We start from the raw sequence: 15,066 nt of genomic DNA on the forward strand, positions 1-15,066 counted from the left end.
GGTGCTGCTTGGAGCCTTTGACAGCCCCTCATGTCTGGATCAAAGCAGCGAGACTGGGATTTTTGAGCAAGGATCTGCTGTCATATGCAGACAACTCTTCTCCCTTTTCTCTTTCTCGCTTTCTCTCTCTCCCCCCTCTCTTTTTCTTTCCTTCCTTCCTTTTCTCTCTCTCTCTCTCACTCTTTCCTTCCTTCCTTCCTTCCTTCCTTCCTTCCTTCCTTCCTTCCTTCCTTCCTTCTTTCTTTCTTTTTTTTTCTTTCTTTCTTTCTTTCTTTCTTTCTTTCTTTCTTTCTTTCTTTCTTTCTTTCTTTCTTTCTTTCTTTCTTTCTTTCTTTCTTTCTTTCTTTCTTTTAGACAGGGTTTCTTTGTGTAGCCCTGGCTGTCCTGGAACTTGTTCTGTAGAACAGGTTGGTCTCCAACTCAGAAACTGTCCTGTATCTGTTCTGCTGGGATTAAAGTTGTATGTCCCCACACCCAGCAACTATTGTCCTTTGGAGAGACAGCTTCTTGGTCTGCCCTTGGGCCTTAATAGGAATTGAATATTTGATAATGGGCCACCCAGCTACCACGCTACCTGAGCTGTCCAATATGACCTGAGTGTGATCTGATACACCCAGCTGCTACCACGCTACCTGAGCTGTCCAATATGACCTGAGTGTGATCTGATACACCCAGCTGCAAAGTTGGATGTGAACAGCAACAATCCATCATCAAATGGACGTGGCATATGTGTGATTGGGCCCGGAGCACAGGTCAGTTACGTGAAGAAGTCGCCCAGATGTACATGGGTCTTTCACATATTATAATGTCACCTGCCCCAAACATGTACCTTTGGCTTCATGGGGTGTGGCCTGTGATTGACTGATGAGGAAGAGAAGATTCATGGGGTGTGACCTGTGATTGATTGAGGAAGATAGGATTCATGGGGGTGTGGCCTGTGATTGATTGACTGAGGAAGAGAAGATTCATAGAGGTTTGGCCTGTGATTGATTGATTGGGGAAGAGGATTCAAGGGGCATGGCCTGTGATTCATTGACTGAGGAAGAGAAGATTCATGGGGGTGTGGCTTGTGATTGATCAAGGAATAGAGGCTTCATGGGGGTGTGGCCTGTGATTGATTGACTGAGGAAGAGGATTCAAGGGGTGTGACCTGTGATTGATTGAAGATGAGAGGCGCCTAGGACCTAGTTTGTGGGTAACTCTGCACACTATGCAAGTACCACCCCGAAGTGGACAGTTACAGTAATACAGCTTCTTTCTGAGACAGTCCTCGAGGATACCCAGGGAAGGTAGATCTTCAGATTGGGCAGAACTTGAGGCAGTACATTAAGTTGTGAATTTTGCTTTGAAGGAAAAATGGCCAAATGTGCAATTATATACCAATTAATGGGCTGTGGCCAATGGTATGGCTTAATGGCTGGTCATGTGGGAGGAGCCAAATGGCATATGGGAGGAGCCAAATGGCATGTGGGAGGAGCTAAATGGCATGTAGGAGGAGCTAAGTGGCATGTGAGAAGAGCGTGATTGGAGAAAGAGAAAGGCATTTGGGGAAGAAGTATGTGGATAGATCTGGAGGGCAGAGGGTTCTTGAGGACATCTCTTGGTGTTACCACATCCTGTAATTAAAGTCAGTGGGAAACTACACACCACCATCCAGGAAGGATCATAAACATTTCAGGAAAGAAGATACACATTCTCCCTTCAGGTAAAGAACTGAGACCTGCTGGAGTTCTTGCTGAAAGAAGAGGAAAACACATGCAGAATGTTATAACACCAGTTAAGGCCACACGACCCATCGCAGAAATGAGACGTGTCATTACTGTGAACACTTATGTTTTGTTAAGAATAATACAGTTCCAGAAACTCATAACTGGTCACAGTGCACAGAAAAAGGTGTCTGTGGAGTTCTCAGGCATAGATGAGACATGTGTGTGAGACCTCCTTGCCTAGAGTCAGGGAATATCTTGGAAGAGGAGGCTGAAAGGTTGTGGGAGCAAGAGCTGTTGAAATCCCTGACCAAACAGTGCCATCTGGACGTGACAGGACAACTGCACTCGGGAGCTTAACACTTCTGTGGTTGCCTGTGTGAGACACGCACAGACTCATGGGCATCTGTAAGTGGCCGCGGTTACACTGAACGGGTTCCCTGGCAGGGAGGCGGCAAAAAAGAGACAGAGACTGAGATAACACCTGCTATTCAAGGTTTCAAAATTTAATGAAGAACTCTCTCTCTCTCTCTCTCTCTCTCTCTCTATATATATATATATACATATATATATACATATATATATGTATATATATATATATGCGGGGGGGGGGAAGTCTGGAAGCTTCTCAGCAGAATCAGTCCAGTTGCTCCACAAGTGGCTAGTGTTTCTCAGGAGAGTACAGGTCTTTGAAGTACAATGGCTTCACCTTGGTCTGAGCACTCCACCCTAGGTGGAGGGGATTATGGCTGACACAGGAGTTCCCACTCAAAGGCTGGGAGAGGAACTTCACACATGATCAATATCAAGTTCCTGACCGGTGGCATGGCACCTCACTAAGACTCTACAGCCGTCAACATTCCAGCCTGGAGCCATGGGGGGTCACGAGCTCCCACCCATAGTCAAAGAGCTACTGATAGTTGATGGCTGTTAAGGGAGAAAGAGCAATTTTCTTTAGGGGTATGTGGACTGTCCTCCAGTGTATGCAGCATTAATTCAAATCTGGGGGTTAGTTAGGGGTTATTTGGAAAGGGGAGTGCTGGAGAGAGAGAGAGAGAGAGAGAGAGAGAGAGAGAGTTACAGACAGTTGTGAACCCCCATGTGAGTACAGGGAATTAAACCCAGGTCCTTTGGAGAGCAGCCAGAGAGCATCTCTCTCTCTCTCCATATATATATGTATATGGAGAAGGGTCAGGAGGTAGGGGAGGCTCTGGGGAGGAGTTGGGGGAGGGGTGAGGCATGAATGTGACTAGAACACACAGTATGCATGTGTGAAATTCTCAAAGACCTAGTGACAATATCATTTTGAAAAGAACAGTAGCCAAGTGTGTTGGTGCACACATTTAATCCCAGCACTTTGGAGGCAGAGAGATAGGCAGATCTCTGTGAGTTCAAAGCCAGCCTGGTCTATATAATGAGTTCTAGGACAGTCAGAGATACACAGTGAAACCTTGTTTAAAAAAAAAAAAAAAAAGCCGGGCTGTGATGGCGCAGGCCTTTAATCCCAGCACTTGGGAGGCAGAGGCAGGTGGATTTCTGAGTTCGAGGCCAGCCTGGTCTACAGAGTGAGTTCCAGGACAGCCAGGACTATACAGAGAAACCCTGTCTTGAAAAAACCAAAAAACAAACAAACAAACAAACAAACAAACAAACAAACAAAAAAACTCCAAAAACCCAAATAGTGCATTTCTAGTTCTATATAAGATAGGTGGAATTATGACACTATTGTCTTCATTTGGAAATTAGGCACAAAATGAGTGCGGCCAATGGGGTGTCGGGCTGATCAAGAGTGGAAATTTGGTAGTTAATTCTTCAGGTCGACAACCTGATCAGATCTGGAAACCATGAAAAATGCCTCTGGGCTGGTCTGTAAGGGGTTAGTGGAGGAGGAAGGAAGCCCCTCCCCCAGAGCGAGTGGCGCCTTCTGGTGGAGATCCAGACCCAAGTCTGAGGGAGGGACTGTTGGCTATCCCCCTGCTAACTTGGAACTCTGCTCTCTTGGCCAGCATAGACTGAAGGAAGACTGAGGCTCTCCAGGAATCCTCGAGGCCTTCCAGGACAGACTGAGATTGTTGAGGGATTGGCACTGAGTCTGTCTAGTGAGTGTGTTGTCATCACAGACAGTGAGTATTGTGTAAGCCGATCTAAACACCCCCTTTGTAATATACTATCAATCTACCGATTCTTTTCCTCTAGAGAACCTTAGTATGTGCATATATAACGAAGTTTGATCATATCCCCCTCCATTTACCTTTTTACTCCCCTCCCGTGGAACCCCTTTCCATAACAAGCTCTCTCTCTGCTGTCTCGCCAGTGAGGGACCTTCTGAGTGTCATGAGGGTGCTTGCACTAGCATGGGTGGGAATTATTGACACCTAGTACCGGGGCCCCATCGGTTTTCACAATAAGACTGAAAATTCAGTAGAAAATAGACTGTGAGTTTGTTAATTTGTTGTTTTTGGTTGTTTGGGGGTAGCATCTTGTTTTGTAGCCCTGGTTATCATTGAACTTGTTGTAATCCTCCTGCCTTAGCCTGTCTAGTGCAAGGTTTATAGGCAATATGCTACTATACCTAGCTCAAATGGACTGTTCTGTTGGTGGTTGTATGTCAGCACCTCAGTTTCTAAATGTCTGACCAGAGAAATTATTTGTTGAATAAAAATGATATTTGACCTGACTCTCATAATAAATAATATACAATATATAATATATAGCATATAATATAATTATTATATGAAATATGATATATAATATATCATATTATGTGAAATATGATGTGTGATATGTGATAATATATATTATTTTCTAAGTGGATAAAGGTTGGGGAGAAAAGAAAGATGTACTGAAGCAAATGCAGAGGTAATGCAAAAGCTGTATTTCTGGATACAGTGGCCAGTCTTTTGTGCCAGCTACAAGGGAGGCTAACAATCATTTGAGCTCAGGTGTTCAAGGTCAGCCCAGGCAACATGGTAATGTCAGAAAAACCAGAAAAACTTGTCTTCTGGGGTATACTGAAAACTGCCTGCTAGGATTAAAGAGTTTAAGCTATAAGAAAGAATATGGTAAAGCCAGATGTGGTATAGCATGTCTTTAATACTAGTATTCAGGAGACAGAGGTAGGCAGTTCTCTGTGAGTTTGAAGCCAGCCTGATCTACATAGTGAGTTCTAGGCCAGCCAGGGCTATATAGCAAGACCCTGTCCTAAGGAAAAAAAAATTAAAAAGAGAACAAATTAAGAGAAAGGAGGTTAGGTGCTGGCACTGGGAAAGCCTTCATGATGATCAAGGAATCTGAACTGTGTAGATTTTGGTCTTGCAGGCATTGTGGGAAGGCCTCTAAAGGTGTTTATCTCATTACCTCTCCCCTTATCTTGACCTTTACTCATAGTGACTATATAGTAGCCAGCACTTAAAGACTACAAAAGATGGAGAGCAGTTCTCAGGAGCTCTGGACAGAGACAGGCAACTGTGAACACTAACCTCTCCTTTTCTTGTTAAAATTGTTTTGTAGTTAGCCTGAGAACCTGTGGGCTACTGCACAGCATTTGCCTTTTGATGCACACATATCGTTACACTTCATTATTTGTCCCCACTTTTCTTACCACTTTTCACTGGTCCTCTGTCTCCCTGAAAAGCTTCTATTTTCATGTCACATGGGTTCCATTACCCTTTTGGAGACAGGGTCTCATGTAACCTCAGACGTCCTATGTGGTAGTTGAGATGCATGCTAAGTGTGCACTGGACCAATTGATAAACCTCACGGCCAATGGGATGAATTTCAATAGCCCTTCAGGCTGGTCTATATTTACAGATCGCTTGCTTGTATTATTTCACTCAAATTATTGAGTCTTCTAGCTGATTCCCCACCAACAATTTCTTGTCTATTGTATCCTCAAACTTTTTTTTTAACCTTTACGTGTATAGATGCGTTGCTTGCATGTATGTGTGCCATGTGATGCAGTGCCCACAGTGACCAGAAGAGGGAGTCAGATCCCATGGGATTGAGTTACAAATGGTTGTGAGCTGACATGTGGGTGCTGGTGTGAATCTGGGATCACTGGAAGAACAACCATTGTTCTTAACTGCTGAGCCACCTTTCCAGCTCCTCTCCCATGCTTTTTTGAGACAAAGCTAGGAATGTTTCTTTGTAGCATATGTAACTTTTCTTCTTTTTTTTTAGATACCATCTTGACATAAGGCTGACTCTCTGACTTCCCTCTTCCTGGCACTGGAATCTTAGACATTCTTGCCACAACACCTGGCACTGTGTAACTGTGTATATAACTCCTGTTAAGTGAGGTCTGTCACAACCTCACTGCCTTCTTTTTGTTTCTCTTACCAGCACTCAAGACCCGGGCTGGTACAAGTGGTCTTTGACTAAACCATATCCAAACTCTTGTGTGTGACAAAATCTATTCCTTTTCTATTCAAGGACATTCCCTCACAATGTGGCTGTACCTGGTGGCACTGGTGGGCCTCTGGAAGCTCCTGCGCTTGTTCAGGGAGAGGCAGGTGGTGAGCCATCTCCAGGACAAGTATGTCTTCATCACGGGCTGTGACTCGGGCTTTGGGAACCTGCTGGCCAGACAGCTGGACAGGAGAGGCATGAGGGTCCTGGCTGCGTGTCTGACGGAGGAGGGAGCCGAGCAGCTGAGGAACAAGACATCTGACAGGCTGGAGACAGTGATCCTTGATGTCACCAAGACAGAGAGCATTGTGGCAGCCACTCAGTGGGTGAAGGAGCGTGTTGGAGACAAAGGTACAAAGAAATAGTTTCACTTTTAATTTGTTTAGGCAGGAATATGCAAAGTTGTATAATGTATATATGCCAAGAAACAGGGTTTAAAACACTAGCTTTGTCACTTGAAGAACTCTCATGGCTTAATCCCAGCGCTTGGGAGGCAGAGGCAGGAGGATTTCTGAGTTCGAGGACAGCCTGGTCTACAGAGTGAGTTCCAGGACAGCCAGGGCTACACAGAGAAACCTTGTCTCCAAAAACCAAAACCCAAAACCCAAACCCAAACCAAAACCAAAACCAAAATCCCAAACCCCAAAAAACCAAAAACCAAGAATCAAACCCTTTTTTCTACTGCTATATTTAAGAGCGCTCTCTCTCTCTCTCTCTCTCTCTCTCTCTCTCTGATAGTTGACAGTCGTAATCTCAGCATTTGGGAGGTTGATGGAAGAGGGTCATTAGTTTCCGGTCATCCTGTCCTATGGAGAGAAATCTAGTCTCAATTTTGTTTTTTGTCTTTTCTCTAGCATTTTTAGCTGTTTATTAAGGAAAATTTGTCAACATAGTAGTTGTTTTTATGAGAAATCTGAGTATTGACGTGTGTTTTGTCGCTTTAGGACTCTGGGGTCTGGTTAACAACGCAGGTGTCCTACAACCATTTGCCTACCTTGAGTGGTACAGACCAGAGGACTACACGTCTATCCTCCATGTGAACCTCATTGGTTTGACCCAGGTGACTCTGAGCATGCTTTTCCTGGTCAAGAAGGCTCGGGGCAGGATCGTCAACGTCTCCAGTGTTTTGGGAAGAGTCGCGTTGTTTAGCGGGTTCTACAGTTGCTCCAAGTATGGCGTTGAGGCCTTTTCAGATGTGCTAAGGTAACGGTGGTGCCGCGTCCGTCGCTGCTGCAAACCTTGTGCTCCGTGCTCCCCATGCACCACCTCGTTTCCGTGCTCCCCACATCTATTCTGTTGTTTGACACAGGTCTCACTCTGTAAGCCAGTCTCACTGAATCTCACTATACAGCTCTTGTTGGCCTCAAGAGTAGGCATTCCTCCTGACCTGGCTGTCTGCATGCCAAAAATTACAAAAATGTACTACCTAAAGTCCTTTGTTGTTTTGAAACAGGGTGGTAAGTACCTTAATTTCAGGTAGCAGAGGCTGGCCTTGAACTCCTTTTCTTTCTTTCTTTTCTTTCTTTCTTCCTTCCTTCCTTCCTTCCTTCCTTCCTTCCTTCCTTCCTTCCTTCCTTCCTTCCTTCCTTCCTTCCTTCCTTCCTTCCTTTCTTTCTTTCTTTCTTTCTTTCTTTCTTTCTTTCTTTCTTTCTTTCTTTCTTTCTCTCTTTCTTTTTTGGTTTTTTGGATTTGGACAGGGTTTCTCTGTGTAGCCCTGGCTGTCCTGGAACTCACGCTGTAGACCAGGCTGGCCTTGAACTCAGAAATTTGCCTGCCTCCGCCTCCCAGAATGCTGGGATTACAGGCCACCACCACCAACACTATCACAGCCTGGCTTGGCCTTGAACTCCTAATCATACTGCTCTAACATTCCAAGGGCTGGGGTTACAGGTGTATGCTATTGTTTAGCTAAAAATCAAATCAAAACAAAACAAAACAAAACTTTTTTAGGCAGGATCTAATTATGTACCCCCTGGCTGGCCTCTCAACTCAAAGAAATCTGTTGGCTTTGCCTCGCAAGTGCTGGAATTAAAAGTGTACACTACAACCCTGTCTGGTTCAAAAAGCCTATATGTGGATATTGTTACAGTTCTTGGAAACTAAGATCAAAATTCAATCCCCCACTACCACCAAATTTATCTGTAAGTCAAGATTTGGCAGGATGGTGCTCTGGCCCAAGGCCTTTAGCTTCGTGTGTGTTTGCTACTATTGATCAAACTCTGGGTTCTATACATACTAGGCAATCATTTGACCACTAAGGCACATGCCCTTTCCTGTTTCTTTTTTTAAATCTATTTATTTGTTTTACGTATGTGAGTACACTCTAGCTGTCTTCAGACACACCATAAGAGGGCATCAGATCCCATTACAGATGGTCGTGTGCCACCATATAGTTGCTGGGAATTGAGCCTGGGGTGTCTGGAAGAGTAGTTGGTACTCTTAACCACTGAACCATCTCTCCAGCCCCTGAATTCACATATCTTGTTTGTCACCGACGCCACACTGCGGGATGATGTTATATGCCTATTATTTGTCAGGCCATACTGTAAGAATTTTTATTAAATCATTTCTTGTGGTTCTGGGCCCTTATGTATGAGGTAAACTCTCAATCTCTGACACCCAATTTGTTTAAGATACTGTCTTCTCTCTTCTGTGGGACTGCAGAGAGGGGGTTAAATATTTGCCTGTGTCATGGGTAGTAGCAGGCAGGGTCACTGTCTAGACCTAAGACTGGCTCTCTTCCAGTCAAGTGAGTACTCTCATCCAATCATCTGTGGGCATAAGACCATGTGAAGTCACTTGGCACAGAATATTTCTGTACAGACTCTCTTCAGCAGAAGTTGATCTTGGGAAATGAGACTCGACTATGACCTTGTGGTAGCCATTAGCTTCTCATGGGTATAGCACATTACCAAAAGTTGTTTAAAGTTTATGGTGTTTTAAAACAATGTGGTTATATCCCTTCATTTTTCTTCAGAGTCAAAAATCTGAAATCAAGGTCAGTGACAGGACCTCGTACTTCCTGAGGACCTGGGGAGGCTGTGTCACTTACCTCTTCCTGGTTGCCTGCAGACCTTACTCACTGTGAGATTTTTTTAAAAAAATATTTATTTATTTATTATATGTAAGTACATAGTAGCTGTCTTCAGACACCCCAGAAGAGAGCATCAGATCCCATTACAGATGGTTGTGAGCTACCATGTGATTGCTGGGATTTGAACTCAGGACTTTTGGAAGAGCGGTCAGCACTCTTGACTGCTGAGCCATCTCTCCAGCCCCACTGTGAGATTTTTGAGGTGAGGAGCTCATCTATACTCAGTTCATACATATAAGCACTTAGCACAGCACCTTCATACATATAAGCACTTAGCACAGCACCTTCATAATCAATGCTATTTCCTCTATTACTTCTTTTCCTTTCCCCTCCCGGGTACCTAATGCTTTAAAACTATTTATTTTTATTTTATGTGTGTGAGTGTTTGTCTGCATGCAGGTGTGTGTACTGCGTGTTTGTCCAGGTCAGAAAACTGTGTCAGATGCCCTGGAACCGGAGTAATGGTTGTTATAAGCTGCCATATGGGTGCTGGGAAACCAACCTTGGTCTTCTGAAAGAGTAGCATGTGCTTTTGTAGAAGAAGCTGGTGAGGTGGATCAGAGGGCAAAGCTATGTGCCACCAAATCTGATGGTCCAAGTTCCGTCTCTGGGACTCCTGCATGCAGGAGGGAGAGAACTGACTCCTGCCAGTTGAACTCTGACCTCCAAGAAGTGTGATGTGATAAGCAAACACACACACACACACACACACACACACACACACACTCATGCATGCAAGCACACACACATACATAAATATACAGATATACTCATACACATATGTACACATATACATACATACACATATTTATATGCATACACATGTGCACACACATGCACACACAAAAAAACATACAAAATAAAATCTAAACAAAGCAAAAGAGCAGAACAGATGAATGGTTAGAGGAGTTGGTGTAATTATGTTCCCATTATTGGATCTAGGAATGTTTAAATTACTGTTTTTTTTCCTTTTTTTTTTTTGTTCTTTATTTTATGTTTGTGAGACAGTGTCTCACTGTGTAGCCCTGGCTGGCCCAGAATTCGCTATGTAGACCAGGCTGGCCTGGAACTCAAAGGGATCCATTTGCCTCTGCCTCCTAAGTGCTTGGATTCAAGATGTGTACCACCTCTCTGTCCTTTAAAATCTGCAGTAAGACGTGTGTGTGTGTGTGTGTGTGTGTGTGTGTGTGTGTGTGTGTATGTGTGTGTGAGAGAGAGAGAGAGAGAAAGAGGGAGAGAGAGAGAGAGGGAGAGAGAGAGAAGTGGGGAAGGAGCTAAAATGGTGATTGTTTTCATCAAAGGTGGTAATGGTGATTGTTTTCATCAAAGGTGGTAACTTAAATAGTTTGGTTTCAGGCGTGAGATTAAAGATTTCGGGGTGAAAGTCAGCATAATTGAACCTGGGAGCTTCAGCACAGGAATGACGGATCCAGAGTTAAGTATTGAGAGAACCAAGATAGCCTGGGAAGCGGCCCCTGAGCACGTCAAGGAGTCCTACGGACAGCGGTTTTTTGACGACTGTAAGTTCTGTGTGTGTGTGTGTGTGTGTGTGTGTTGGGGGGTGTATTTCCCTGCACATGTGGAGAGCAGAGGTAGACTTTGGGTGTCATCTCTCACTCTCCACCTTAGATCCCCCCCCCCCCCAGATGGGGTTTCTCTGTGTAGCCCTGGCTGTCCTCGAAACTTGCTCTGTAGACCAAGCTGGCCTCAAACTCACAGAGATCTGCCTACCTCTGCTGGGATCCCTCCCCACTGTAGTTTTTGAGACAAGGTCTCTCACCAAGCTTGCTACTCATTATTTCGGTGTTGACCGGCTGGTTGGGAAGTCCCAGGATCTCCTTCTCTATCCTGGGTGTCTTAGAGCTCTGCACAGACATCATGACCAAGAAGCAAGTTGGGGAGGAAAGGGTTTATTGAGCTTACACTTCTGCATTGCTGTTCATCACCAAAGGAAGTCAGGACTGGAACTCAAGCAGTTCAGGAAGCAGGAGCTGATGCAGAGGCCATGGAGTAGCTACAGTGTACTCACATACATAAAATAAATAAATCTTTAAAAAAGAACACATACAAATGTACACAGTTAAAACATAAACACACGAGGCTGGAGATTGCTTACTGGCTTACTTCCCCTGACTTGCTCAGCCTTCTTTCTTATAGAACCCAGGACTACCAGCCCAGGGTTGGCACCACCCACAAGGGACCCTCCCCCCTTTATCACCAACTGAGAAAATGCCCCACAGCTGGATCTCATGGAGGCATTTCCTCAAGGGAGTCTCCTTTCTCTGTGATAACTTCAGCCTGTGTCAAGTTGACACAAAACCAGCCAGTACACTGGGGTTAAAGCCATGGCCTGGATTCTGGGGATCTAACTCAAGGAATGGTCAGCAGACAAATGCAGTGTTTTTACCTGCAGTGTCCCCCACCCCAGGTTTTTTTTTGTTGTTGTTTGTTGTTGTTTTTTGTTTTTTGGATATTTTTGATAGAGATTATAGAGAAAATGGGTATGTTTGCATAAGAAAAAAGAAGACAGAAGGCCTCTACAAACACTGTCTGTTGTGTGCCACATACTACACACAAACACATATATAAGGAATACAATTCATGATTATATTCATATGAAAGGCCCACACAAATCCATAGACACCAACACATTAGATGTTGCCTTGGGTTCTTTGGATTGGAGAAAAAAGAGTGGCTTTGGGATTATATGTTTGAATGCATATTTGCTTATGCATTTATGTGAATACATGTGTGTTTGTATGTGTTTACATGTGTGTGTTTGTGTATATATGTGTGTTTATGTTTTTTAAAAAGATTTATTTATTTATTATATGTGAGAACAATGTAGCTCTCTTCAGACACCCCAGAAGAAGGTGTCAGAGCTCATTACAGACAGTTGTGAGTCACCATGTGGTTGCTGGGATTTGAACTCAGGACCATTGGAAGACTGCTCAGTGCTCTTAACCACTGAGCAATCTCCAGCCTCGTGTGTTTATGTTTTAACTGTGTACATTTGTATGTGTTCTTTTTTAAAGATTTATTTATTTTATGTATGTGAGTACACTGTAGCTATCTTCAGACACACCAGAAGAGGGTATCGATCCCATTACTGAGGGCTGTGATCCACCATGTGGTTGCTGGGAATTTAACTCAGGACCTCTAGAAGAGCAGCCAGTGCTCTTAACCACTGATCTATCTCTCCAGCCTGTATGTATGTGTTTTACATATGAATCTTTGTGTGTGCATATATGTATGTGTGTGTATATGCATGTAATGTCATGTGGTGATCATTCCTAGGACAATACATGTTCTAGGCAAGAACCCTTCCTTTGACCCACATTTAGGACTGAAGGAAATGTCCTAAAGTTCAAATGTGAGGGTGATCATACAACTCTAAGTACACTAAAAATCAAGGGTTTGTATACTTTAACTGGCTAGATTTTATAATACAAGTCATAACAAAAATGCACAGATTTACAACTGAGGGCCAGCAAGATACTTTAGCTGGGAAAGATATTTGCTATCTAAGCCTGGTGACCTGAGATCAATCCTAGGACCCAAATAAAGGTGTAGGAGAGAGCCAACCCCACAAGGCTGTCTTCTGCCCTCCACATATGTGGTGTGCAATGCACACACACATATAAATAGGCATTCAATAAATAAATAATAAAATTTCCAATTGAAAAAGGAGATTCGTGTCCTTATAGTGAACAAGCTGTGAAAGTGAGTTTTAAAAGTAAAGTTTTCTGGGGCTGGAGTGATGGCTCAGCGGTTAAGAGCACCAACTGCTCTTCCAGAGGTCCTGAGTTTAAATCCCAACAACCACATGGTGGCTCACAACCATCTGTAATGAGATCTGATGCCCTCTTCTGTGGTGTCTGAAGATATAGCTACAGTGTACTTACATATAATAAATAAATAAATCTTTTTAAAAAATAAAGTTTACTAAGGGAGGGTGTGGCACACACTTTGAATCCCAGCATTTGGGAGGCAGAGGCAGACAGATCTCTGTGAATTTGAATCCAGCCTGGTCTGTGTAGAACGTTCCAGGCCAGGCAAAATTACATATAGAGACCCATACTCAAACAAACAAACAAACAAACAAACAAACAGCCAAAAATAAAGTTTTTGTTTTTTAGAATTAAATAAAAGCACAGGTTTGACCTTTATGCTTGCGATGATCATGTTGGGAAGCACAGGCTGGCAGCCTGGTCTTCCCGGAAGTTAGCTGTAGTTAGAAGCCTGTGACTACGTGCTGGCAGCCTGGTCTTCCCGGAAGTTAGCTGTAGTTAGAAGCCTGTGACCACGTGCTACGATAATTTAAAAACAATCCGGAGAAGAGCTGGCTGACCCCCCTTCCTCTGCCTCTTCAGTTTGCAGCACCACCAAACGCGAGTTGATGAAGTGTAGCACTAACCTGAGCCTAGTCACGGACTGCATGGAGCACGCTCTGACCTCCACGCATCCTCGCACCCGGTACTTGGCTGGCTGGGATGCCAGGTTTATCTTCCTCCCTTTATCTTATTTGCCTACATCACTGGTAGACTACTTATTTGCCCTATCTAGGGGCAAGCCAGCTCAGGCAGCCTGAAGGATCCCAGATCAGTGGCTCTTGGAAGGAAGAAATGACTCAGTTATCTCCGGCGCCGATAACCACTTATCCCACTGTCTTTTCCTTTCTCCCCACTCCCACAAACCCCTGGTTCGTCTCAGTCTATAACCCTAGCTGGCAGCGAACTCATAGAAATCTGCCTGTCTCTCTCTTAATCAAGGTGTTCGCATTCCAGGTCTGCAAAATCTATTACTATCTTAACCACCTTGCCCTGGGAATATTTCCACAGTGTATCATTCTTTCTTGTCCTATTAAACAGAGCCATGTAAAAATGATTTACCTTGTTTTTTTTCCCTTAGACTTATTTTTTAACTATGTGCGCTTGCATGTGTCTTTGTCGGGGGATGTTCATGGGAGTGTCGGTGCCTGAGGAGGTCAAAAGTGATAGAACAGAGGCAGTTGTGAGCTTCCCTAAGTGGGTGCTGGGACTTGAACCCTGGTCCTCTGCAAAAAAAAAAAAAAAAAAAAAAAGCAGCAAGTGCTTTAACCACTGAGCCATCTCCAGTCCTCAACTGAGTCTGATTTATTTATTTATTTATTTATTTATTTATTTGGTTTTTTTTTCAAGACAGGGTTTCTCTGTGTAGCCCTGGCTGTCCTGGAACTCACCCTAGACCAGGCTGGCCTTGAACTCAGAAATCCACCTGCCTCTGCCTCCCAAGTGCTGGGATTAAAGGTGTGCGCCACCACTGCCTGGCTGAATTTTTCTTTATCCCCCTCTCCCCCTTTTTAACAGCTACCATTTTCATCAACATATTTCTTCCTTATTTAAAAAGAAGTGCTTTTTAAAGTTTTAATCACAATAACATGTGCACACACTTTAAAAAGTCAATGAATACCCAAAAGCTGGTCTAGTAAGATGGCTCGGCAGGTAAGAAGGCTTCCCTGTACACAGGTCTGAGGATCTGCCTTAGACCCTCAGAACCCACGGTGGAAGGAAGAGAACAAATTCGTGGAAGCTGTGCTCTGACCAAACACCGCGCTCCATGCATACAAATGTCTGACCATGTGTATAAGCCGTCTCTGTCTACTGGAAGGATTCTGGGCTAGTGCCAACATGCCCAGCTATGACAGTGGATTTCTTTATTTGCCAACTGTGTTAGTCAGGGTTTCTATTCCTACACAAAACCACCATGACCAAGAAGCAAGTTGGGGAGGAAAGGGTTTATTCAGCTTACACTTCCACACTGCTGTTGATCACCAAAGGAGGTCAGGACTGGAACTCAAGCAGGGCAGGAACCTGGAGG

General features: G+C 44.0%; 1 protein-coding gene across 1 annotated transcript; it reads left to right on the top strand.

The window, feature by feature from the left end:
• The first annotated feature begins 6,142 nt into the window (after nucleotides 1–6,142).
• On the top strand, nucleotides 6,143–13,798 carry LOC127670943 (17-beta-hydroxysteroid dehydrogenase type 6). Its single transcript, XM_052165542.1, has 4 exons — nucleotides 6,143–6,464; nucleotides 7,058–7,316; nucleotides 10,564–10,727; nucleotides 13,581–13,798. Exons 1-4 carry the CDS (start codon nucleotides 6,152–6,154, stop codon nucleotides 13,796–13,798), a joined length of 954 nt encoding a protein of 317 aa, XP_052021502.1. The 5' UTR covers nucleotides 6,143–6,151.
• Nucleotides 13,799–15,066: the final 1,268 nt, after the last annotated feature.

The sequence above is a fragment of the Apodemus sylvaticus genome, chromosome 20, assembly GCF_947179515.1.
Source record: "Apodemus sylvaticus chromosome 20, mApoSyl1.1, whole genome shotgun sequence".
In the NCBI taxonomy this organism is placed as follows: domain Eukaryota; kingdom Metazoa; phylum Chordata; class Mammalia; order Rodentia; family Muridae; genus Apodemus; species Apodemus sylvaticus.

Excerpts from the sequence above, each read along its gene's own strand:
- LOC127670943 (XM_052165542.1), top strand. The coding sequence starts at position 6,152 with ATGTGGCTGTACCTGGTGGCACTGGTGGGCCTCTGGAAGCTCCTGCGC. Across the intron at positions 7,317-10,563 it reads GCCTTTTCAGATGTGCTAAG|GCGTGAGATTAAAGATTTCG; the intron begins GTAACGGTGGTG and ends GTTTGGTTTCAG. Across the intron at positions 10,728-13,580 it reads ACAGCGGTTTTTTGACGACT|TTTGCAGCACCACCAAACGC; the intron begins GTAAGTTCTGTG and ends CTGCCTCTTCAG.